We start from the raw sequence: 23,850 nt of genomic DNA, 5'->3' as shown, positions 1-23,850 counted from the left end.
ACCTAAAGTAACCAGGAAGTTTGGAAAATGCAGAGCAACTGGGGAGTTTCCAATGTGCCACTTTTAGCCTGGGACAGGGTCAAGCCTTGCCAGGAGTGACTGCCAAATGCCCCCAGCCAGACCTGGCGCTGCACACCTGTCACCCCAGAGTTCCAGAGTCCGAAGCAAGAGGATTACTTCCAATTCAAGGCCAGCTGGAAGGGAGGGAGGGGGAGAGGAGAAAGCCAGGGAGGTACCCCGACTGTGTTCATTAAACTCTTAGCTGAACCCAGTTGAGCTGAAGGTACTGCATGGGGTTCCCTCCAAGAAGCCCAACAGGCCTTAGAGCCTCGGCTAAGGTCCAGTGGAAGAACTGATGGTACAGTTGGAGTTCCATCAAGTCAGTCAGCAGCTCAGCGGAAAGGAACGTGGCCGCTGGAGAGACAGCTCTGCGCTAAAGGAACTGGCTGACCTGGAGCACCACATGGGGGTTCACAACCATCTGTAACTCTAGCCCCAGGGGATCTGGAGAATAAAACAGACTCCAGAGCTTAGATAGACCACAGTCTATCTAAGCTGGAGTGTGACTTGGGGTACCTGCCTGGAATCCCCAGTGAGGAACTGGAGTGTCATTAGAGGATAGAGCTCAGAACCTGGGTGCTAACCCTGGAACTCCCAACCCAATGCTATAATGAAAAACATTACTTTGTTTGCTAACTTTAAAAGTTAACAAGCCGGGGGCGGTGGTGGCACACGCCTTTAATCCCAGCACTGGGGAGGCAGAGGCAGGCGGATCTCTGTGAGTTCGAGGCCAGCCTGGGCTACCAAGTGAGTTTCAGGAAAGGTGCAAAGCTACACAGAGAAACTCTGTCTCGGAAAACAAAACAAAAAAAAAAAAAAAATAAATCATTAAAAGTTAACAAAACCTCTAGATGATGAGAATACAAGAAGGCTGGCCTGCGCGCACACGGAATTTTCAAATAGGATTAAACTGTTTTGAGATATACCTCGCATATGTGAACAGATGTCCTACGTGGGCAGCTGGATGATTTTCCCAGTCTGAACGCCAACTGGGAAGCAGCTCCCAGATCAAGAAAGCACCCAACCCGTGGGTGCTTCTGGCACATTCCCAGAACTGGCCAGCAGGGGGCGCTCAAGCCATTCAGTTCCTTGCTAAGTAGTTTTTTTCCTGCTTGGAATACATGGCCTGAGGCTAATACCGCGCACTTGGGGATGGATGTCCTTCAGCGCCACCACTTTTTCTGCAGCTGAGTCCCGCAGAGGTTTTACAGTTTGCAGTCTTCAAGGAAGGCACTGGCATGGACTTCATTAAAAAATCCTGGGGTCAGCTGGGCGGGGGTGGTACAAGCCGTTTAATCCCAGTACTCAGGAGGCAGAGGCAGTTGTTTCTGAGTTCGAGGCCAGACTGGTCTAAAGAATTATAAGACGCTGGGCAGTGGTGGCGCACGCCTTTAATCCCAGAACTAGGGAGGCAGAGCCAGGCGGATCTCTGAGTTCGAGGCCAGCCTGGGCTACCAAGTGAGTTCCAGGAAAGGACAGCCAGGGCTACAGTGTGAAACTGTCCCCCCCCCCCAAAAAAAAAAAAAAAAAAAAAACACACACACACACAAGGAAAAGTTAAAAAAAATTCTGGGTCCAATCTCAAGTAATCAGGCTTAGTAGCACTGGCTAGTTCTATGTCGGCTTGATACAAGCAGGGGTCATTTGTGGAAAAAATAATCCTTTATTTCTTATATGCATTGGTGTTTTGCCTACACGTCTGTCCTGAGTGAGTGAGTGAGTATGTGCGTGCGTGCGCACCAGATCCCCTGGAACTGGAGTTATATAAACAGTCCTAAGCTGCTGGGAATTGAACCCTGGTCCTTTGGGAAGAGCAACCAATGCTCTTAAAGCCCAGCCATCTCTCCAACCCAGGAGGAATGTTAACTGAGAAAATGCCTACGTAGCATTGGCCTGTGGGCAAGTCCGTGGAGCGCTTTCTTGATCGATGTGGAAGTACCCAGCCCATTGTGGGTGGGGCCACCCCGAGCAGGCGGTCCTGGGTGCTGTGAGAAAGCAGCCGAGCAAGCCAGGGGGAAGAAGCCAGTGAGCAAGGACCCTCGATGACCTCTGTCTGAGTTCTTGACTGTGGGTTCCTGCTCTGACTTCCCTGTATGATGGACTGTGATCTGAAACAACCCTTTCCTCCCCGAGTTTCTTTTGCTCATGGTACCTTATCACTGCAGGAGAAACCCGAAGACGCCTGCGGAGACATCTAGCCAGCCCCCGCCCCACGCGCCCATTTTTCCTGATTTTTATTTATTTTTTATCTGTGTGAGTGTATGCCCGTGTGGGTGCCTTAGAGGCCGGAGAAACCATCAGACTCCTCAGAGATGGAGTTACAAGCATTTGTGAACATCCTGCCGCAGGTGCTGGGACCAACACTGAGCCAAATGTATCATTTCCCCCTACCTTTTTTTTTTTTTTTTTAAACAACAGGGGTCTTACTCTGTAGCCCAGGCTGGCCATGAACTCCAGCAATCCTCCTGCCCCAGACTCTGGAGCACTGTCACAGACAGGCATGTATCACTCTCTGCTTAGCTCGCTGTGACTGACACCAGGCCCTCTGCCCTTAGCCCACTCCTGGCTATTCCATTGCCAGAGCACAGCTAACACAGGCACCTTCGCGTGGGGCAGCTGAGAGCTGTGGTGTTCCTCTTCCTGTGGTTTTCAGCTTCCCCACCGCCCTGCAGCACTGAAAGGCGGGACTTCCTGCCTGGCTTGCCTCCGCGGCCCCCAGGCTGCTGGCTTTCTGCTCAGTCTCTGGGAACGCCCTCCTATTTCCACTAACACCCACCTCCCATGTCCAAATGCCCCAGGCCAGCGCATCTCAACCTTCCTAATGCTGCGACCTTTAACACAGTTCTGCATGTTGCGGTGACCACCAACCATAAAATTATTTTTGTTTGTACTTCAGAACTCCATTTTTGCTAGTGTTATGAATCATAATGTAAATATCTGCTATTCAATCCCAAAGGAGTCAAGACCCAGAGGTTTAGAAACACTACCTATACCTTCCCGCAGGCCTCCGAGCCCAGTTCCCAGGATGCTCCTCCGTGAGCACACCTCCTTTCCCCCACCCCCGGAGAGACAGACACCCCAGAGTACCCCAGCAATGGTTTTTATTGCTCCCAGGCAGTGAGCAGGATAGGTCAGCCTGTGTGATTGAGGTTCAGACTGGGGTTGGGCCAGGGTGTGTGTGGGCTCAGGGTCTGTGCTGGGAGATGGTACCAGTGGCTGTCACTTGAGTGCCTGAGTGTCTTGGGCAGGTTGGGGGTCCCGGGGTGGGGGGCGGGGGTCTCAGGGAGCGAAGGTGACTGAGTGGGTCCTGATAGCCCAAGAACCAGGGACACAAGAGCTGAGTCTGCCCTGAGGGAGGGGCTGGCTGCTGGTGGCCCCTCGGTTGCCCCCCTGGAGTCATGGGGTCACAGGTCTGAGCAGACCTAGGAATCAGAGTTCGTCATGGTGCCTTGTCAGGTCCTCACCGTAGTTGGTGGCCTGGCTGCCCACAAACATGTTCCAGTTGCTCAGGATCTCGGCTTTGCTCAGACGGCCATCCTAGGGGTAAAGGGGTCAGCGGGAGGCCGGGTCCACATGGGACCCTACCCACTCCAAACGTCCCTAGGCCCCTCCCCTGCCTCGCTGCTCTCCTCCAGGCCTCTGCCCCCCACTTGTGTGTGTCTCTCTCTCTGGTTCTCTGTCTCTCTGTCTCCCTGGGTCTCTGCTCCCCGCTCTGGTGTCTCCTCCTCTCTGTCTCAGGACCCTCCTGAGTTCCTGCAGAGACCCGAGCTCACCTTATCTGTGTCGCTCTCATGCAGGAGGTGGTTGGCCTCCACCAGGGGCTGGTCCTGGGATGGAGGCAGCACCCAGTAACCGACTTCACTGCCGTCCAACCGCCCATCCTTGTTCAGATCCCGGAAGTCCCGGAACTGCTGCCGCTCTGTCTGCACCCAGGCAGGTTCCTCCTCCCCAGGGACCTCAGAGTACAGGTCGGCTGTGGGGATGGGAAGAGGGTGGGCCAGATAAGGTGAGGGGCGGCCCTGGAGGCTGGGAGACCTTCCTCCTGCACCCCAAGAGCTATCTTTCTTGTTGCCTACCCTCTATTCCTGACCTCCCCGTTCCTCTCACTCCATCCCACCCACACACCCACACCCACAGGCTGCCAGACCATCATACATCTTCTATTTTGTTTGGGCGATAAAACATGTTATATAAAAAGATTTAGAAAGAAAAACAGAAAAGATAAAGCATCCATTCCTTACAAATGTTATAAGCACATGATATTTAAAATGTCTTCTGTGACAGGCGGCGGTGGTGGCGCACGCCTTTAATCCCAGCCCAGCACTGGGGAGGCAGAGGCAGGTGGATCTCTGTGAGTTCAAGGCCAGCCTGAGCTACCAAGTGAGTCCCAGGAAAGGCGCAAAGCTACACAGAGAAACCCTGTCTCAAAAAAACCAAGAAAAAAAAAAAGAAAGAAAGAAAAAAGAATAGAACTCGGGCAGGGCAGTGGTGACACACACCTTTAATCCCAGCATTCGGGAGGCAGAGGCAGGTGGATCTCTGTGAGTTCGAGGCCAGCCTGGTCTACAGAGTGAGAACCAGGACAGGCACCAAAACTACACGGAGAAACAAAACAAAAAACAAACAAACAAAAAGTCTTCTGTGCATATTTGTTGCAAAAAACATTTCATATGTAAACCTTCCAAACTCAGAGAACTCCACGAACGGGGGCTGAAGAAATGGCCCAGGAGGTAGAGGGACTGTTCCGCAGGCAGAGCCCTGACTCTGTCCCCACACGGCATAGACAGGACATGGCTGTGCGTGCCTGTGATCCCAGCCCTGTGGAGGCAGTGGCAGGGACAGGACTCGTCTTCACAGTAAGTTCAAGGCCAGCCTGAGTTACAGAAGACCCTATCTCAAAAAACAAAACAACAACAACAACAAAAAACAGCAAACCCCCAATAAATAAATAAAACACTGATTGGCCGTGGCTAGGCAGGAAGGCGGGACTAACAGAGGAGAAAAGAAAGAACAGGAAGGCAGAAGGAGTCACTGCCAGCCACCTCCAGGACAAGCAGCATGTAAAGATGCCGGTAAGCCATGAGTCACGTGGCAAGGTATAGATTTATGGAAACGGATTAATTTAAGCTATAAGAACAGTTAGCAAGAAGCCTGCCACGGCCATACAGTTTGTAAGCAATGTAAGTCTCTGTGTTTACTTGGTTGGGTCTGAGCGGCTGTGAGACTGGCGGGTGACAGAGATTTGTCCTGACTGTGGGCCAGGCAGGAAAACTCTAGCTACAATCCCCCAAAGGGCCTTTGTCTCCAATGCCTTCCACAGTAGACACCCAGGGACGGCTTCCTGGGCGAGTCATGAGCAGATTCCGCACACAGTGGGTGCTTGATAAAGCAAAGACATGAGGCACACTCTCTCTGGGGGCCAGGAGCTGACCCCTCAGGTGGGAACGGGCTCGCTCACCGATGTACTCCTCCACCTGGACGTAGCCATCTTTGTTTCTGTCAAGGTCCTCCAGGGTTTCCTGGGGAGGGTTAGGATGAAGAGTCAGTGCACCTGAATTGAGACATCTCCAAAGGGAGAAAGGCAAGGACTGAACGTGACAGGGATGCGCGTGTCTAGTGGACGGCAGCCAGGAAACCTGTGTCCGACCTTGTCCGACTTTGTCTTGTTTTCTAAGAGAGGCTCTCCCTGTGGGGCTCTGGCTGGCCAAACTCCCTCTGTAGACCAGGCTGGCTCTGGACTCAGGGACCTTCCTGCCTCTGCCTCCTGAGTGCCTGACTCATGAATTGTATACATTTTTAAAGATTTTAAAAAATTTTATGTGTAGGTCAAGCAGTGGTGGCGCACGCCCTTAATCCCAGCACTCAGGAGGCAGAGGCAGGTGGATCTCTGTGAGTTCAAGGCCAGCCTGGACTATAAAGTGAGTTCTAGGACAGCCAGGGCTGTTATACAGAGAAACCCTGTATCGAAAAACAAAACAAAATAGGGGGGGGGGGGGCTGGAGAGGCAGAGACAGGAGGATGGCTGACCAAAGAGCCCCAAATCCTAGTCAAGATCCAGTTTCAAAAAAACAAAGTGTGGGGCTGGAGAGATAGCTCAGTGGTTAAGAGCACCAGCTGCTCTTCCAGAGGTCCTGAGTTCAATTCCCAGCAACCACATGGTGGCTCACAACCATCTGTAATGAGGTCTGGTGCCCTCTTCTGGCTTGCAAGGAAACATGCAGGCAGAATATTTTATACATAATAAATAAATAAATCTTTAAAAAAAAAAGTGTGGAGGATTCTTTGGAGAGATGGCTCAGGTCTTAAGAGCACTTGCTGTCAACGGGCGGTGGTGGCGCACGCCTTTAATCTCAGCACTTGGGAAGGAGAGGCAGGCGGACTTCTGTGAGTTCAAGGCCAGCCTGGTCTACAAAGAGAGTTCCAGGACAGCCAGGACTGTTCCATAGAGAAACCTGTCTCGAAAAACAAAGCAAGACAAGATCAAAGAAGCACTGGCTATCTTACAGAGGACCTGGGTTCAGTTCCCAGCACCCACTCGGGCAGCTCACAGCCGTCTCTACCTCCAGATCCAGTGGTCCCGTGCGTTCTGGCCTCCACAGCACCCGTACATGTTCCCTTTCCTGTAAGTATGTTCTACACCTGGTATCTGAGACATACTTAAGTTACAGGGCGTTGTATGTGCATGTCAGATAAACTGTGTTTCCTGGTTGTCTGGGCACAGGCCAGGGACTGGGCACCCCACGAGGGCACAGGGAAGTCTGACAAGGAGACACCAGGCACTGGTGTGGAGCAGACATGGGAGAGGTTGCTGTCCCCACGTCTGTGCTGGTGGCCTGGGGTCCACGGGGAAGACACGGGGACCCGGACAGGTTTGGGAGGCAGGTTCTCTGCATCCCCACTCACTGCAACCACGATGTCCCGCATGTGAGGGAACTCCTCGGGGTGCAGAAAGGCTGTCAGCTCCTCCCGGGTAGCCATGGAGTCCCCGTCCTGGTCGGCCACCCGGAATCGCCGCTCGTCCCGAGCCAGCATCTTCTTGTAGGTCTCGGCGTCCTCCACATCATGGAACTCCTCCCCTGGGGAAGGACAGGTGTGAGCGAGATGTGCGGTCCGAGGGGGGCCTGGTGGCTGGGGAACAGCAGGAGGACCACAGGCAGTTGTGGTGTGCCTAGCCTGGCGCTCTGGGCAACGCTTCTCCCTTCACCTCCCAGGTGCTGAGACTGCAGGCCCAGGCTGAGGACTGCCACCCAGGAGTGACCCGGCGGAGTCACCTGAGAGGGGGGAGCCCTGGGTGGGAAAATGCCTCTGTAAGAATGGACGTAGGCAAGCCTGTGCAGCAGTGGTCCTCTGTAAGAACGGACGTAGGCAAGCCTGTACAGCAGCGGTCCTAGGCTTTCCTATGCATCCACCCTTTAATACAGTTCCTAACGTTGTGGTGACCCCAACCATGAGATTATTTCGTTGCTACTTCATAACTATAATTTTGCTACTGTTATGATTATAATATCTGATATGCAGGATATCTGACAGCGACCCCCAACAGGGTCAGGACTCACGGCTTGAAAATTACTGCTGTGAAGCATTTTCTTAATTAGTGATTGATGCGGGAGGGCACAGTCCACTGTAGGTGGGGCCACCACTGGGCTGGTGGTCCTGGGTTCTATAAGAAAGCAGACCGCTACTGCTGGTGGTGGCCACGCCTTTAATCCCAGCACTCGGGAGGCAGAGGCAGGAGGATCTCTGAGTTTGAAGCCAGCCTGGTCTACAGAGAGAGTTCCAGGATAGACAGGGCTACACAGAAGCCCTGTCTGGAAAAACCAACCAACCAACCAAAACAAAACAAAACAAAAAAGAAAGTGGACTGAACAAGCCATGAGGAGCAATCCAGTGAGCAGCACTCCTCCATGGCCTCTGCATCAGCTCCTGCCTCCAGGGTCCCGCCGAGTTTGAGTTCCTGCCCTGACTTCCTTCAGTGATGGACTATGATGTGGAAGTGTAAGCCAACTACACCCTTTCCTCCCCAACTTGCTTTTGGTCATGGTGTTTCATCACAGCAATAGTAATCTAAGACACCAGGGCTGCATGGAGAGACTGTCTCAAAAGAACACAGATCAGGTCGGGCCAACAGCACACAGAAAATAAGTGTTCCTGGTCAGGATGTGAAGTCTCCAGTCAACTTAGGTTGGATCTCAGAAGGAAGAGCAAACGAGATCAGAGATGGAGGAGAGGCATCAGTGATGAGGTCCTAAAAGGGAGGTCACAGAGCACAGGGGAGGGGCCGTACCGGGCTCGTAGTGGCCGTACGTGGCATTGCGCAGCTCCTCCCAGCCCACGCGCCCGTCGCGGTCTGTGTCGTAGGTGTACCAGGCTGCGCTCACCGAGTCCCGGATGTGCCGCTGCTGCGTGTGCGCGATCCACGCACGAAGCTCGGCTAAGGACACCCAGCCATCGCTGTCCCCAGCATGATCCATGCGGTCCACGATCCGCCTGCGGGAGGACGGGTGTGAGTCCCTGGCCCTTCCCAATGAGGCCCCAACCCTAGAGCAGAGATGCTGTCAATCGCAGTTTTGACCCCGCCCACCGAGGCCCCTTCCTGTCCTGCTGAGCAGCCTTGCACCTACAGAAGACCGAGAAGTGGGGATGAGTGACAGCTCAGTTGGTTAAGAGCACTGGCTGCTCTGGTAGGGCCCGGGGGTTTGATTCCCATGGACCTCACAGGGCAGCTCACAAGTGTCTGTAACTCCAGTTCCTGGGGACCCTCGCCCTCTTCTGGCCTCTGTGAGCACCATGAGCATGTCCGTGGTGCTCATACACTCAGGAAAAGATCAGGGTATGGTAGCACACACCTTTAAATCTCAGCACTTGGGGGGCAGCGCCAGGCAAATCTCTGTGAGTTCAAGGCCAGCCTAGTAGTCTCCAGGACTATGTAGTCCTGGGCTATGTAGAGAGACTCTGCCTCAAAAAAACAAAACAGATTGTGTGTGTGTGTGTGTGTGTGTGTGTGTGTGTGTGTGTGTGAGAGAGAGAGAGAGAGAGAGAGAGAGAGAGAGAGAGAGAGAGAGAGAGATTCTCTGCATAGCTCTGGCTGTCCTGGAACTCTCTCTGTAGTCCAGGCTGGCCTCAAAGTCAGAGATTCACCTGCCTCTGCCTCCAGAGTGCTGAGATTAAAGGCACGCGCGTGTGCATGTGCGTGTGTGTGTGTGTGTGTGTGTGTGTGTGTGCGTGTATACACTGCCCAGCCCAAAAAAAAAAAAAATTGTTTTTTTGAGACAGGGTTTCTCTGTGTAGTTTTGGTGCCTGTCCTGGAACTCACTCTGTAGACCAGGCTGGCCTCGAACTCACAGAGATCCGCCTGCCTCTGCCTCCCGAGTGCTGGGACTACAGGCGTGCGCCACCACCGCCCAGCCAAAAAAAAATTTTTTTAAAGAAAAATAAGGGGGCAGGAGAAACGGCTCAGTGGTTAGGGCATTGGGTGCTCCTCTAGAGGACCCGGGTTCAATTCCTACCACAGTTCTCCTCTAGAGGACGTGGGTTCAATTCCTACCATCCACATGGCAGCTCATAACTGTAACTCCAGTTTCAGGGGATCCATGGCATCAGGCACGCACATGGTGCACATATATATGCATGCAGGCAAAATACACATAAAATCATCTTTAAAAATAAAATAAGGGCCGGGTAGTGGTGGCACACGCCTTTAATCCCAGCACTCAGGAGGTAGAGGCAGGCGGATCTCTGTGAGTTCGAGGCCAGCCTGGTCTACAGAGTGAGATCCAGGAAAGGTGCAAAGCTAAGGAGAAACCCTGTCTCAAAAAAAAAAAAAAAAAAAAAAATTAATAAATAAAATAAGGAAAAATGCCACCCCAGGTCTGCAGGCAAATAGGTGAGGTTCTTGTCAATCTTCAGACCTTTCCACCCCAGAGCACTGCCCACTGCCTACACTTTTCCCACCCCTTGCTCATAGGCAAGGCACCATTTAGGACTGAAAATTCTGCATGATATCACAAGTGAACCCAGAAGAGGCATTGTCTGTCTTTGTTTCTAGAGAGAGTCTCACTATGAAGGCCTGGTTAGCTTGGAGCTCACTCTGTAGACCAGGCTGGTCCTGAACTCACGGAGATCTGCCTGCCTTTGCCTCCGGAGCGCGGGAGGATCAGGTCAACACAGGATCAGGAGGAGCATCGTCAATGACAGGTCTTGCCCACCCCAAGTCTTGCCCACCCTGGAGACGCTGCCACACAGCTGGAAAGGCGGTCAGATTAAGAGGCGCATTTATTTAATCTCAGCACCTGGCAATCCAAAAGCTCCCCTTCTTCTCCTAGTCCTCCCCCTACAGGCAGTCGTGGAGATGTGGATCAGCACCTGGCTCTAACCAAGGCCACACCATCTACTCTTGCCCGCCCATGATCTGCACAGACCTCAAGCCTAGCCAGAATGAACTGTGCAGCAGTGAGTGCGGCCTCTTGACCGCATCCGAGGGTCTCTATTAACCTGGAAGCTCCCCATGTCAGGCTCTGCCTGCCTGTGGACTCAAGTTCTGTCCGTTTCCCTGGAAGGGCAGATCAACTTTGGGCTCCTCCCTTCCAGCTCGGCCCTGCAGCCCTTCAATGCCACTACTTGTCCAGTTTAAAACTACAACTTGTTAGCCAGGCGTGGTGGCACACACCTTTGATCCCAGCACGCAGGACGCAGAGGCAGGCGGATCTTTGTGCATTCTAAGACCAGTCTGGTCTACATAGTGAGTTCCAGGCCAGCCAGTGGTACACAGTGAGACTCTATCTCAAAATAATAAAAGTAATGATAATAATAAAGCACATATGCTCGGAGTGGCCTTCTTGTCCCAGGGTCATGCTGACTGTGTCCTCCACAGGGAAATGGCAAACTCCTCCAGATGGAGTCGTGACTCCATCCCTCCCAGTTCAACCTGAATTCTGAGCTTGGGATCCTTCTCAAAGTTCATTTCTTCAGTCTCTACCAAGACTGGGTGACCCCTTTCGAAGCTAAAAGAGTCAGAACAGGGGTGTCCAGACAGAGGCATAGAGGACTCGAAGCAGAGAGGGACCCTGGTCCTCCACAGCCTCAGGGTTAACTCTGCCTTTTCCCAGGAGGTGAGTATCACAGTCCTGTCCAGTCTCCTGCCTCTAATCTTTTCAGTGAGCTCAATTCTCCCCCACCTCCCACCTCTGCCCAGCTCCCCGCATCCTACCCAAGTCGGGCCTGGCTTTCCTCTGGACTGAGTTGGTCAAATTCCTTGGCCACGTCTCGTCCCAGGAACGCCTCGTGGTCGTACTGGAAATTCCCGTGGGCGTCATCGTGGGGGGCCTCACTCAGGGGGGCTCCCTGATGCACCCTAGCCTGGCCATGAGGTCCGGCGTCAGGGGATGGCTTCCCCAGGGCCCGCCACCTCAGCAGCAACAGAAGCAACAGAAGCGACCATCGCCACATCATCGGTCCTGGGAGGAGGTGAGGGCCAGGGGTCAGAGGGTCACGTGGGAAAAAAATCCGAACCAGACAGAATGTGGGGAGAACTTCAAAGTTAGAGGAGTTGCCTAAGGCAAGGCTGCAAGAAGTCTGGGGCTCAAGAAAAGTCGGCAAAAAGAACAGTGAGTTTGAAGGTAAAATCTATGAGGGTAGAACCCGAGCCTCGGAGGGGTCCCAGAGAAAGCGGGTATTTCAACTGGAGACGTGGCAAACGTCCCACCAAAGCTCAGGGGGTGGGGGTGGCCGAAAGCATCATGCAGGGTCTCCTGTGTGGCCCCCAGACTTCACCGCGCCCCTCACTCCGGAACACCCTCCCTGGCTGACTCCCTACCCCTCCCTCCCCACCACCCCGTTACCCGTTACCCGGTCTGGGTTCAAGTCCCACGCTGAGCTCTGCTTTCACGCAAAGATGCCCAACCTGGCGCAGTGCCAGTCAAGCTCCGCCCCCAGCAGCCCAGAGGCCCCCGCCCCCTGACCAATGGCGGCGCAGGAGAGCCTCGGGGGCGGAGCCAATGAGCGCCAAGATTGCCCCGGGGGAGCCCCTCGCCACGTCCACAGAGCGGAGCGCTGGCCGGGAAGGCGCGGGGGGGGGGGGGGGGGGTGGGGGGTGGGGTGGGGGGGCGATAAGGCAGCTCGAACTACAACTCCCAGCAGGCTTGTGGGCAGCCTGCACAGCCACCTCCAGAGGCTCAGGCCCTTAAGGATTACGGGAAATGTATTTTTCTTTTCTTTTTTTTGGATTTTGGAGACAGGGTTTCCCTGTGTAGTTTTGGTGCCTTTCCTGGATCTCGCTCTGTAGCCCAGGCTGGCCTCGAACTCACAGAGATCCGCCTGCCTCTGCCTCCAGAGTGCTGGGATTAAAGGCGAGCGCCACCACCGCCTGGCTTGTATTTTTTTTTTTTTTTTTTAACTGCTTTCTTGTTCTCAAATTGGTTTAAGGAAAGAGGTCGAGCTTGGTGGCTCCTGCCTTTAATTCCAATACTTGGCAGGCAGAAGCAGGCGGATCTCCATGAGTTCGGGGCTAGCCTGGTATACATAGCAAGTTCTAGGACAGTCAAGACTACATAGAGTTCCTATCTCAAAAAAAAAGAAAGAGAAGAGCAGAAGAGCTGAATTCCTTGAAATGCCTGGCACGGTGTAGGTATCTTATACATGATATGACTAAAAGTACACAAGTGTCTGTATGATCTTTCCCAAACTCCCGCTGCCTGAAACTCAAGAAGAACGGTGCACACACAGATTTGGGTCCAAATTTTATGTAGAGATGGAAAAGAGCCATGTTCATTAGAAGGGGAAACTGAGGCAGGCCACAAAAGGAGAGGTCCGAGGGAGGACATCCGGCCCAGGGCTCCCTCAGGAGGCTCAGAGATGCCAGGAGTTCAGGAGGTCACACAGCACCAAATGCCGCAGTGGGTATTGGCGGCCTGAGTAGGCATCAGGAAGTGGCTGGAAAGGCATTTGCGCCACCGTGAGGGTCGGCCTCCGGGGGCAAGTTCCCACCGGGCAGCAGGTCACCTGAGTCATCGCCGCTGAGGGAAAGCCAGGGGGCTAAGAGAGGAAAAGAGGTCAGCGTCTGTAACCAAGGTCTCACCAGCCCTACACACCATGAGGGTGCCACTCTCTGGTCTCTGTCCCCATCTCTTTCCCCTGGGTGGTCAGGACCTGTCTCTCTCTCTGTGTCTCTCTGTCTGTGTGTCTCTCTCTCTTCCTCCCCTCTTTCTCTTTGTGTCTCTGTCCCTTTCTTCTGCCTCTCTATCTTGTTCCCTCCTCTCTCTCTCTCTCTCCCTCTCCCTGGAACCTTGTCCTGTCTGTCTCTCTGTCTCTCTGTCTCTCCCTCCGCCTTCTCTTTCTCTCTGGGTCTCCGCTTCCCCCCACCGCCCCCCCACCCCTGCACACACCTGGCAGCCCGCTGCGCATCCTGTTCCACAGCAGCACACCCCCTGCGGCAGCCACTAGGATCACCAAGAAACCAAGAATAATTCCAACCACAGGCACAGAAGATCTGGCTGGTGAATCTGCAGCCAGAAAGTGTTATGAAGTCAGGGAAGAAAGCAGCTGATGAGTCCCCGCAGAGACCCTGACCAGCATGTGACTGGGGGTGGACGTGTGCAGAGCAGGCCCTGGGCCTCATGTTTCCACTCTGCATGTAAGAACCAGCCACACTGGTGGCGCTCGCCTTTAATCCCAGCACTCGGGAGGCAGAGGCAGGCGGATCTCTGTGAGTTCCAGGCCAACCTGGTCAACAGGAAGATCCAGGAGAGGCACCAAAACCACACAGAGAAACCCTGTCTCGAAAAACCGGGAAAAAAAAAAAAAAAAAAAAAAAAGGGGAACCAGCCACACACCGCAGTGGTAGCGCACACCTTTAATCCCAGCACTTGGGAGGCAGAGGCAGGTGGATCTCTGTGAGTTCCAGACCAGCCTGGTCTACAAAGCGAGTTCCAGAACAGCCAGAGCTGTTATACAGAGAAACCCTGTCTCGAAAAAACAAAAACAAAAAACAAAAACCAGTCACACTGGTGCTGGAGAGGTGGCCCAGCTGTTAAAAGCACTGGCTGCTCTTCCAGAGGACCAGAGTTTGGTTCCCAGCACCCATATCCAGTGCCAGGAGACCTGACTCTGACCCTCTAGAATAGAAACTTAGGCTGGCAAGATGGCTCAGTGCCATAAAGCCTGACCGGAGTTTGATCCCCATGAGTGACATGGTGGTGGGGGGAACCAACTCTCACAGGCCGCCCTGTCCTTTGAGCTCCACAAGTGTGCCATGCACCTCTGCCTTCCCCTTCTACATAAAGAGTACAGGGAATTAAATATATATGCATATGCTGGGATTAACGGGAACGCCGCCGCTGCCGCCGCCCAGCTATAAATCCTTTTTTTTTTTTAAAGAACAATAGCGATACTGAGAGAACACAGCTACACTGTGAGTGGGCTGGCTGAGAACCCAACTCAGGAAGGAGAAGCAGGTACGCATCAGCCGCGGCAAGGATGCCCAGTGGCAAGAGTGAGCTGCTCGGAAGTCATGAAGACCAGCATCAGCAAGATAGAAGAAGGCTGGACTAGGGAGGACTGGCCATAGGGGTGAGGGGGGAGTCAGAAGCCAGGAACAGCAAGAAGACAGCGAGGCTGGAGGGGCAGCCTCACCTAGGTCCACAGTGAGGGGCTGCAGCAGCCCCTCATGCTCCACGTGACACTGGTAATGGTGTTCATCTCCTCTCTTGACCTCCAGCAGCGACCAGGCGTGGAAAGAGCCGTCGCCGTTGGGACCAATGCTGCTGTTCCCAGAGCCCGCGGCCAGCCCGTTCCGCAGGAATCGCAGCTTCAGCTCGGGTGGGTAGAAGGAGAAGGCAGCACAGGTCAGTATGGAGGAGCCGGAGTTGCTGGGACTGGCCTTCAGGCGCATGGAGGGTGGCTCTGTGGGACACAGGAGACGGGCCAGCAGTTAAGCCGGGCTGTGCCCTCTCTGAAGGCTTAGTGTGAAGCTGGTCACCGCCAGACACCCCCTTCCCTATGTCAGCCCTGTGCTGACCCAGAGGGCTTCCCAGAGGAACAGACACCCAACGCTGCCGACCCTACATGGCACCTCCTTTATCTGCCCCGGCCCTTATTTTGGTGTGTGTGTGTGTGTGTGTCCATGGCACGTGTCTTCCTCTACTGCTCTTCACTTTTCCCTTTACTTTTCACTCTATTGTGTAAGGGTGGTTTTGTCTGTATACCACACACATGCAGTGCCCATGGAGGCCAGAACAGGACATCAGATCCCCCTGGAACTGGAGTTACAGATGGCTGTGAGCCACCATGTGGGTGCTGGGAACCAAATTCAGGTCCTCTGCAAGAATAGTGTCTTTTCCATCCTCCACTTATTTTTTGAGACAGAGGCGCTCTCTCTCTCTCTCTCTCTCTCTCTCTCTCTCTCTCTCTCTCTCTCTCTCTCTCTCTCTAAACCTAGGGTTCCCCCTTTTGGCTACACTAGCTGCCAGGGAGGCTCTGTGACCCCATCTCTGCCAGCCGCCTCCCTGCTGGTACAGCAGCAGCAGCAGCAGCAGGAGGAGCCCAGAGCCCAGGTCTTTGTGCACACTGAGCATCTCCCAGGCACATTTGTTAGTCTGTTTTGAACCTGAATTTCACTCCAGCCCAGACAGGCCTTGAACTAGCTATGTGGACAAGGATGACTCTGAATTCCTGCTCTTCCTGCCTCCCCTTCCTAAGTCCTGAGAAACGGCAGGCCTGTGCCACCATGCCTGGTTTGTGTGGTGCTGGGATGGAGCCCGGGACTTCATGCATGTTAGGAAAGCACTGAACTAACTCTGGGAGCACGTCGGTGTATGTATGGAGCAGAGACAAGACTGGCCTAGCTAGCAGGGTGTAACAGTGAACACTCACGCCAGGAGTGCTAGTGCTTGAGGAGCCAAGGCCGGGAAATCCTGAGTTCCAAATGAGCTGGACACTGTCTCAAAAAATGAGAGCTGGGTGTGTGGCCCACACCTTTAATCCCAGCATTAAGGGGGCAGAGGCAGGTGGATCTCTGTGGGTACCAGGCCAGCCCAGTCTACATAGCAAGTACCAGGCTAGCCAAAGTGACATAGTGAAACACTGTCTAAAAAAAAGAAAAAGAAATGCATGAAGAATAAATAAAAAAGTAAACTGCTGCTGGGATGTGGTCCAGTTTGCAGAGTGCTTGTCTGATGTGTGTGAAGTCCTGGGTTCAGTCGCCAGCACACTGAGACTGACTGTGTGTGGTGTGGTGCACACCTGTAATCACAGCACTCCAGAGGTGGAGGTGGGAGGATCAGGAGTTCAAGGTGATCTTTGACTACATAAGAAGATTGGGGCCAACCTGGACTCCACAAGACCCTGAATCAACAGCAATAAACCCCTAAACAAAATGGAAGTCTATAGGGGTCTAAGAACCCAGCAGGCCTGTGCTGGGCGGAGGCGTTCCCTCCATCCGGGGTGGGTCTGTTCTTGTTCTCAGCTGCAGGTACTCAGCAGAAAATAAGCTGACATTTTCTTAGGAAGAGGAAGCCAGGCAGCTTCCCCGAAAGAGGGGCCTCACTGGCAGCTGGGAGACCTGGCACACCATTGGCTCAGCCACAGAAGACCGGAGCTCGGTCAGCACTTCTGTGTTCTTCCCAGTGGTTCCTATTGTTTTCTAGTGCGGATGACTTCCTGTGGGTGGTTCTCCTGTTTTCCAGGGCTGACCCTGAGGCTTCAGCCCTGAGCTTCAGCCTAGCCTTGGCTTCTGCCTAACAGAAAAAAGGAAGCACCTTAACCACCAGAGACATTAAGCTGTGTGGCCGAGGCCTGTGAGCCCGGCACCCAGTGGCTAGGGCAGAGGGATCCCAAGCTCAAGGTTTAAGCCACAGAGTGAGTTCAAAGCTAGCCTGGGAAACTTAGTGAGAGACCCCACCTCAAAATAAAAGGTCAAAAGAGGGCCAATGAAGGGCTTGCGGGATGGCTTAGCAGCTAAGAGCACTTGCTGCTCTACCTACAGAACTGAGTTCGATTCCCAGCACTGACATCGGATGACCTGTAACTCCAGCTGCAGATCTGATAAATTAGTAATAAAATACAGGGCTGGTGAGGTGGCTCAGTGGGGAAGGAACTTGCTGACAAGCCTGAAGACCTGAGTTCTAGCCCCAGAACCGACATGGCAGAAGGGAGAGATCCAGCTTACAAAGTTCTCTGACCTTCACACTTATGCTTTGGGATGTGTGTGCACATACACATACACACATACACACACACCTGCACACACACACACACACACACACACACACACACACACAAATATAACTTTAAAAATATTTTTAAGTAAAATGAGGGCTAGAGACATGCTCAGTGGTAGAGGCTAGAATCCCCCAGTGAGGATGGCTTGGTGGTAGAGCCCCTGCCTTGCATGTTTGGAAGGAAAGGAACAGAAACACAGCCTTATACCTGCTAACAGAAGGCCATTATGAAAAACAAAATCCCATACAGACAGAAAGTACCAAGTGCAGCCAGTACCCGCAGAAACTGGAACCTTGCCACGGGGTGTGGAGACCGTGCAGCTGCATGGCATTTCTTTTCACTTAGTCCTGGCTGGCTCAGAGATCTACCTGCAGAAACTGGAACCTTGCCACGGGGTGTGGAGACCGTGCAGCTGCATGGCATTTCTTTTCACTTAGTCCTGGCTGGCTCAGAGATCTGCCTGCAGAAACCGGAACCTTGCCACGGGGTGTGGAGACCGTGCAGCTGCATGGCATTTCTTTTCACTTAGTCCTGGCTGGCTCAGAGATCTGCCTGCCCCGCCTCGGGAGTTCACGGACCACCACACTAAGCCACCATGGAGTTTCCTGAATCAGTGAGCTCAGCAGGCAAAAGTAGTGGCTGCTCCTCCAGAGGACGCAGGTTCGATTCCCAGCACCCACCCCACGGCAGGGAACGCAAAACCACCTTTATCTCTAATTCCAGGGGATCTGATGCCCTCTTCTGGCCTCCTTGAGCATGGCATGCATGTGGTACATAGACAACAATGGAGGCAAAACACCCACACACATAAAATAAAAATAATTACTCTTTTTTTCTAAAATGAACCCAGCCGTCCAACTTGTGGGCGCTTATCCAGAAGTTGAAATCTAGATCCCATGGAAACACTGGCCCCTACTCTGCATTGCAGCATCCGTCAAAACAGCCAAAGCACAGAACCATCTGAACACCCATCAGCAGATGAACGACGACGTATGACCAGGCTCCACCGTGGACTCTACCCAGCCACGTTCCTCAGACTGTGGAGACGGCTCAGCAGATAAGCATGTTTACTGCACAAGCATGGGGACCCGAGTTCGAATCCTCAGCACTTCTGTGAAAACCGTAACCCGGGCACTGAGGGTGTAATCAGAGAGGAGAGGACCACTGGGGATCTGCTGGCTGCCAGCGCAGCTCCAGGTTCAGTGAAAGAATCCATGTCAAAGAAACAAGATGGAGTGTGATAGAGGAGGATGGCATCCTTCTCTGACCTGTGTATGTGGACAGGTGCACACCACACACACATGCACGTGTGTATGCACCCCACACATCACAGTCACATATGTACACAAAAAAATAAATAAATAAGTAAATGTAAGCTTAAAAATGTTTTATAAACCTAAAAGATGGCTGGGGGGGGGGGTGGCGGCGGCACATGCCTTTAATTCTAGCACTGGGGAGGCAGAGGCAGGCGGACCTCTATGAGTTCAAGGCCAGCCTGGTCTACAGAGTGAGTTCTAGGACAGGCGGGACTACACAAAAGAGAAGCCCTGTCTTGAGAAAAACAAACAAACAAACAAACAAACAAAAAAACCCTAAAAGATGAAATACAGGCAGGCATGGCTCAGTGGCAAAGTTCTTGCCTAGCAAGAGAAGGGTCTGAATTCAATACCAAAAAGAGTCAACGAAGTGAGAGGTGGAATTAAAAGCAAAAGGAGTTGGGACTGGAGAGGTGGCTCAGCGTTAAGAGTGCGTGCTGCTCCTGCAGAGGACCTGAGTTCAGTTCCCAGCACCCACACTGGGCAGGTCATCACTGCCAGTGCGGTAACTCCAGCTGCAGTGGGTATAAAGCCTCTTCTGGCCTTGGTGAGCAGCTGCACTTGCGTACACACAGACACACAAGTGCACATATGAAAATAAAAACGTGAGTGTGCACACCAGTGCAGGTGCCCATGGAGGCCAGTGACATCTGATCCCCTGGCGCTGGACTTATGGGTGGCTGTGAGCTGCCAGGTGTGGGTTCTAGAAACTGAACTCAGTCCTCCACAAGATCACTATGTGCTCTTAATTACAGAGCCGCGTCCAGCCCTAAAATTTGTTTTTCAGGAAAAGGTCCTAAGAACACCCCGAGGCTGCGTTCTGGCCTTCATGCACATGAGCACACCATGAGCACAGCACACTCAAATCCAGACAGGATGAAACTTTGGTTTGTTAGAAAGGAAAGCGTGGGAGTGGGGGGTGGGGGGTGGGGGGGTGGGAGGTGGGGGGGTTACATAGACTGCAAAGCTGTAAAACTCTCCAAATACACAGAAAGACCTAGGTCACCTTGGGTTGGGAATGACCTCCAAGATATACTAACATAAAAGCACAGTCCTCAAGAGAGAAAAGTGATAAATGAAAAAGTTCCACTTCTCAGGGGCCTAGAGAGATGGCTCAGAGGTTAAGAGCACTGGCTCCTCTTCCAGAGGACCCAAGTTCAAGTCCCAGCAGCCAAATGGTATCTTACTGACGCCCTCTTCTGGCCTGCAGGCACACATGCAGACAGAGCACTCATACACATACATAAATAAACCTTCCTTTAAAGAACAAAAGAAATACGGTGGAGGAAGTGTTTTTGAAACACTTACCTGGTGACGGGTTGGGTCCACAATATACAAAGAGCTCTCAGAGGTTAACAAGAAGAAAAAGACATGGAAAAACTTTGCACTTGGGAGGCTGAGAACAAAAGGACAAGTTTGAGGTTCCCTGGTCTACACTATGAAACTCTAAATATAACGACAACAAGAAAGAAAGAAAGAAAGAAAGAAAGAAAGAAAGAAAGAAAGAAAGAAAGAAAGAAAGAAAGAAAGAAAGAAAGAAAGAAAGAAAGAAAAAGTAGCTGGCCGTGGTGGCACACTCCTTCAGTCCCAGCACTCAGGAGACAGGCTGCCAGATCACTGTGAGTTCAAGGTCAGCCTGAACTACAATTAATTAGCTGGGTGGGGCAATACACTTCTGTCAGCCCAGCACTTGGAAGGAGGCAGGAGGATCAGGATTTCAAGATCATCCTCCACTACATCGTGAGTGTGAGTTCGTGGCTAGGCTGGGTTACATGAGACCTTGTCTTAACAGGCCCCCTGGAATGTGTGGGAATGCACTGAGCAGGATGTTGGGAGAGCGTCAAGCATGGCTACAGAGATTTAGAGGACAGGCAGGGGATGGGCTCACCCTTCCACTCCAGGTACTGAAGGCCCCTCTCCAGGTGGCCTAGCAGCCGCTCAGGACAGGAAGTCAGCAGGAACTCACTCTCCTTCCTGGCCACCTCAGGCTGCTTCATCCACAGATTTCCAACCATCTCTGTCTCAGGCCACTCTCCAGTCCAATTGCCAATGCTTGCATTGAACTGCATGAACTCCTCGCCATTGAGGGCGAACACAGCCGTGGGCAACGAGGAATTGTCGGGGGCCAGTTCGCAGCCCAGCAGGCCCTGCAGCGTGTAGTTACCTAGATGCCGACACGCAGGTGAGCAGACTGAGACCAGGCCAGGCTTCCTGTCTCGCTCCCTCCCTCAGACCCAGAGGTCCAGACCCAGCCTTCACCCTTATTCCTAGGGGTTCAGACAGACCTCACCTTCTTCTTCAGACCTACGGCTCCAGCCTCCTTCCTCCACCCAGGAGTCCAGACCCCACATTCCTTCCTCAGGCCCAGGCTACTGCACCCCACCTTTAATCACGTCGATATGGTGGTCTTCCAGGATTCTGATGGCCTCCAAGAAGAGCTGTTCTTTGCTTTTCAGGTCCACAGTCTCCTTCTCCCAATACCAGGACATTTGATTTTCCCACATCCAGGCCCCGCAGGGCACAGCCTCCCGCCGCAGGCTGTTGTAGCTCAGATACTGCTGAGGCCCCAGCCAGCCCGTGGCCCAGAAGGAGGGAACCCCCTTGGATGGGTTGGACACAGCTGTCAGGTGATACAGCAGTGGGGGGCGGGTCTCTGTGCAGAGGAAAGAGGGGCGTCGGTGAGGCGTGGACAGCGAAAAACTGGACTCAGTCTGAGGGGCAGTGATCTCACAGAGGGAGGGCCCGGAGAGACGCAGAGAGGGAGAGAGAAAGATGGACAGGGACAGATACCCTGAGACTGTCAAGTGTATTTGACAGGAAAGCGATCCACAGTGAGGTTCCCAGCAGGGCTAGGACATCATGAGGTGGCCTCTTACCTGCACCCCAGGTCCGAGGCAGGAGGACCAGCAAGAGGCTGAGGACCCAGGCCTGGGGCATCCCCATCCTGACTGGGTGACCTGAAGTGGGAGGGACACGTGACTCCTCTGGACCCCGCCTCGCTGATTCTTCACAAGGTCCCTGCGGACTCTGCATAGACCCAGACACTGGTGGTGGGATGGGGACCCAGTCCGCGATGACAGGAGTGCCCGACTCCTGTGTGAACTTTCACCTCTTCATTTGATCCACGTTAGTTAATTAATTACAGAACTAGACAGACCAAAATTTGTCTCAGACTTCTGCCATTTCCTTTTCTCCTCAGGCCTCATTCCCAGAGGCTCAGCCCTCACCCCCTCCCACAGACCCAGGAGTCCAATCGCATGAATTCCTCCCTCGAACCCAAAAATCTAGGCCCAGCCTTCCTCCCTCGGACTCAAATGCCCAAATTCCTGCTCTCCTCCCTCAGACCCCAGCCTCTTCTCTCCCCCTCAGGAGTCAGGCACACTCTTCTTCCCCCACACCCAGAGGTCCAAGCCCAGCCCTCCTCCCTCAGACCCTGGTGCCGGCCCCTCAAACCTAGGAACCCGGGCCTCAGCCTCCTCCTTGGCCTGGGCCTGTGTTGCTCACAGAGGCCTGCTTCCCTCTTTGCCTGCAGTTTGCGGATCCTCTGCCCGGAGCCCCTAGTTCTGTACTTACATCCTGTACACAGAACTGTGGGACTCCGAGGGCATCCAACTCCACCCCCCAGCTGCTAGGCACGCCCCTGGGCCTCTGCCCGGCCTCTCTGGAACCTCCTGTGGTATTTGGTTGGAAGTCTCCTGGGGCATAGTCAGTTCGGCCTGCCTCCCAGAGAAGCTTCCATGTTTACTCACCCTGAGGGTTTTCATAGTAGACTCCCAGCCCTGGAAGGGCCTGGACACTGCATGTTGCTTTAAGACACCCCAGGACTTGGAGGCTGGGGGTGTGGCTCAGTCATGGAGTGGTTGCCTAACACACAAGACTTGGCTACAGCCCTCTTCCAGAGGCAAGCCTGCTCTGATTTCCTCCGTGAACCCAACACTGGAGGGAGGCGCCCCTCCCTGCTTGCACACTCTCTGTGGATAGAAGCGTCTCTCAGGCCTGCCTCCCACCCACGATCGGGCCAGGACACAGACACAGACAAATAGGGACTCCAGCGGATGGGTAGGTTGACAGGTAGCCGGGCAGTAAAGTAGAAGGGGGATCGGCGGCAGCCCCTGCTTATGATTCCCGAACTCCGGAGGTGGCGGCAGGGAGGCCAGGAGTTCAAGGCCAACCTGGGCTGCATGAAGGAATACAGACAGAAGAGAGAGGGAGGCTGAGAGGGCCGTGAGTGGTGGGTCAACAGACAGACCAACAGGCTGAAGACAGACAAAGCAGCTGTGGCGGCACGGGACTGGAGCCCACGCGCTTGCAGAAAGAACAGAAAGTGTGGAGCGGGAGCGATGGCTGCACCTGTAGAGGACCTGAGTTCGATTCCCAGCACCCACGTAGTGGATCACAACCACCCATAACTCCGGTTCCGGGGGACCTGACAACTTCTGATCTCCCTGAACACCAGGCAGGAATGTGGTGCACATGCATACATGCAGACATAAAGAAAATAAATAAATCTAAAAACAAACAAACAAACAACTCTTTAAGGGAAAACGGAAAGTCAACCTCTGGTGCTGTCTTGACCTCCCTCTCCAAGCCGTCTATATTCTTTGTGTGTGTGTCGGGGGTCAAGACAGAGACTCACGCAGCCCAGGCTGACCATGAACTTCCGATCCTCCTGCCTCCAGTTTAAACGCTGGGATTACAGGCCTCTGTGGGGTAGGGAGACGGCTCAGGCAGTACTTGCATGCCTTGCAAGTATGAGGATCTGAGTTCTGAGCTGCCAGGTAAAAAGCTGGTTCTGTGGCTAGAGAGATGCTGAGTGATTAAGAGCACTGGCTGCTCTACGTGGTGGTGGCGCACACTTCTTATTCCAGTATTTAGGAGGCAGAGGCAGGTGGATCTCTGTGAGTTCGAGGCCAGCCTGATCTACAGAGTGAGTTCCAGGACAGCCAGGGCTGCATAGAGAAACCCTGTCTCAATCCCTGCTCCAAAAAAAGAGTTCCCAGCATCTACATGAATGCTCACAACCCTCTTCTGGCCTCTGAGGGCACTGTACTCACATATACAGACACGCAGAGTCATTCAAATACATGTAACTAGCCGGGCGGTGGTGGCGCACGCCTTTAATCCCAGCACTCGGGAGGCAGAGCCAGGTGGATCTCTGTGAGTTCGAGGCCAGCCTGGTCTACCGAGTGAGTTCCAGGAAAGGCGCAAAGCTACACAGAGAAACCCTGTCTCGAAAAACCAAAAAAAAAAAAAAAAAAAAAAA

The 23,850-nt window shown here is 53.3% G+C and overlaps 2 protein-coding genes across 7 annotated transcripts; both read right to left on the bottom strand.

Annotated features, from left to right (window-relative positions):
• Positions 1 to 3,144: 3,144 nt before the first annotated feature.
• Positions 3,145 to 12,011, bottom strand: Rcn3 (reticulocalbin 3). Of its 2 annotated transcripts, none has more exons than XM_006986243.4 (7): positions 11,905 to 12,011; positions 11,267 to 11,513; positions 8,345 to 8,547; positions 6,964 to 7,136; positions 5,519 to 5,579; positions 3,834 to 4,033; positions 3,145 to 3,597 (listed from the first exon to the last, which is right to left on the bottom strand). In XM_006986243.4, the coding sequence occupies exons 2-7, from the start codon at positions 11,506 to 11,508 to the stop codon at positions 3,490 to 3,492; spliced, it is 987 nt and encodes a 328-aa protein (XP_006986305.1). In that variant the 5' UTR covers positions 11,509 to 11,513; positions 11,905 to 12,011; the 3' UTR covers positions 3,145 to 3,489. The 2 variants fall into 2 exon arrangements, with proteins under 2 accessions (XP_006986305.1, XP_015860333.1); XM_016004847.3 differs by having other exon boundaries at positions 11,898 to 11,980.
• A 770-nt stretch (positions 12,012 to 12,781) lies between these two features.
• On the bottom strand, positions 12,782 to 22,265 carry Fcgrt (Fc gamma receptor and transporter). Of its 5 annotated transcripts, none has more exons than XM_042274688.2 (7): positions 22,161 to 22,265; positions 21,464 to 21,734; positions 20,971 to 21,240; positions 20,476 to 20,751; positions 14,686 to 14,955; positions 13,440 to 13,556; positions 12,782 to 13,089 (listed from the first exon to the last, which is right to left on the bottom strand). In XM_042274688.2, the coding sequence occupies exons 2-7, from the start codon at positions 21,618 to 21,620 to the stop codon at positions 12,977 to 12,979; spliced, it is 1,203 nt and encodes a 400-aa protein (XP_042130622.1). In that variant the 5' UTR covers positions 21,621 to 21,734; positions 22,161 to 22,265; the 3' UTR covers positions 12,782 to 12,976. The 5 variants fall into 5 exon arrangements, with proteins under 5 accessions (XP_042130622.1, XP_006986307.1, XP_076431601.1 ...); XM_006986245.3 differs by having other exon boundaries at positions 22,041 to 22,199; XM_076575486.1 differs by having other exon boundaries at positions 22,092 to 22,199.
• Positions 22,266 to 23,850: the final 1,585 nt, after the last annotated feature.

The sequence above is a fragment of the Peromyscus maniculatus genome, chromosome 1 (assembly GCF_049852395.1).
Source record: "Peromyscus maniculatus bairdii isolate BWxNUB_F1_BW_parent chromosome 1, HU_Pman_BW_mat_3.1, whole genome shotgun sequence".
NCBI lineage: Eukaryota > Metazoa > Chordata > Mammalia > Rodentia > Cricetidae > Peromyscus > Peromyscus maniculatus.
This window is presented reverse-complemented; position numbering and strand designations above follow the sequence as displayed.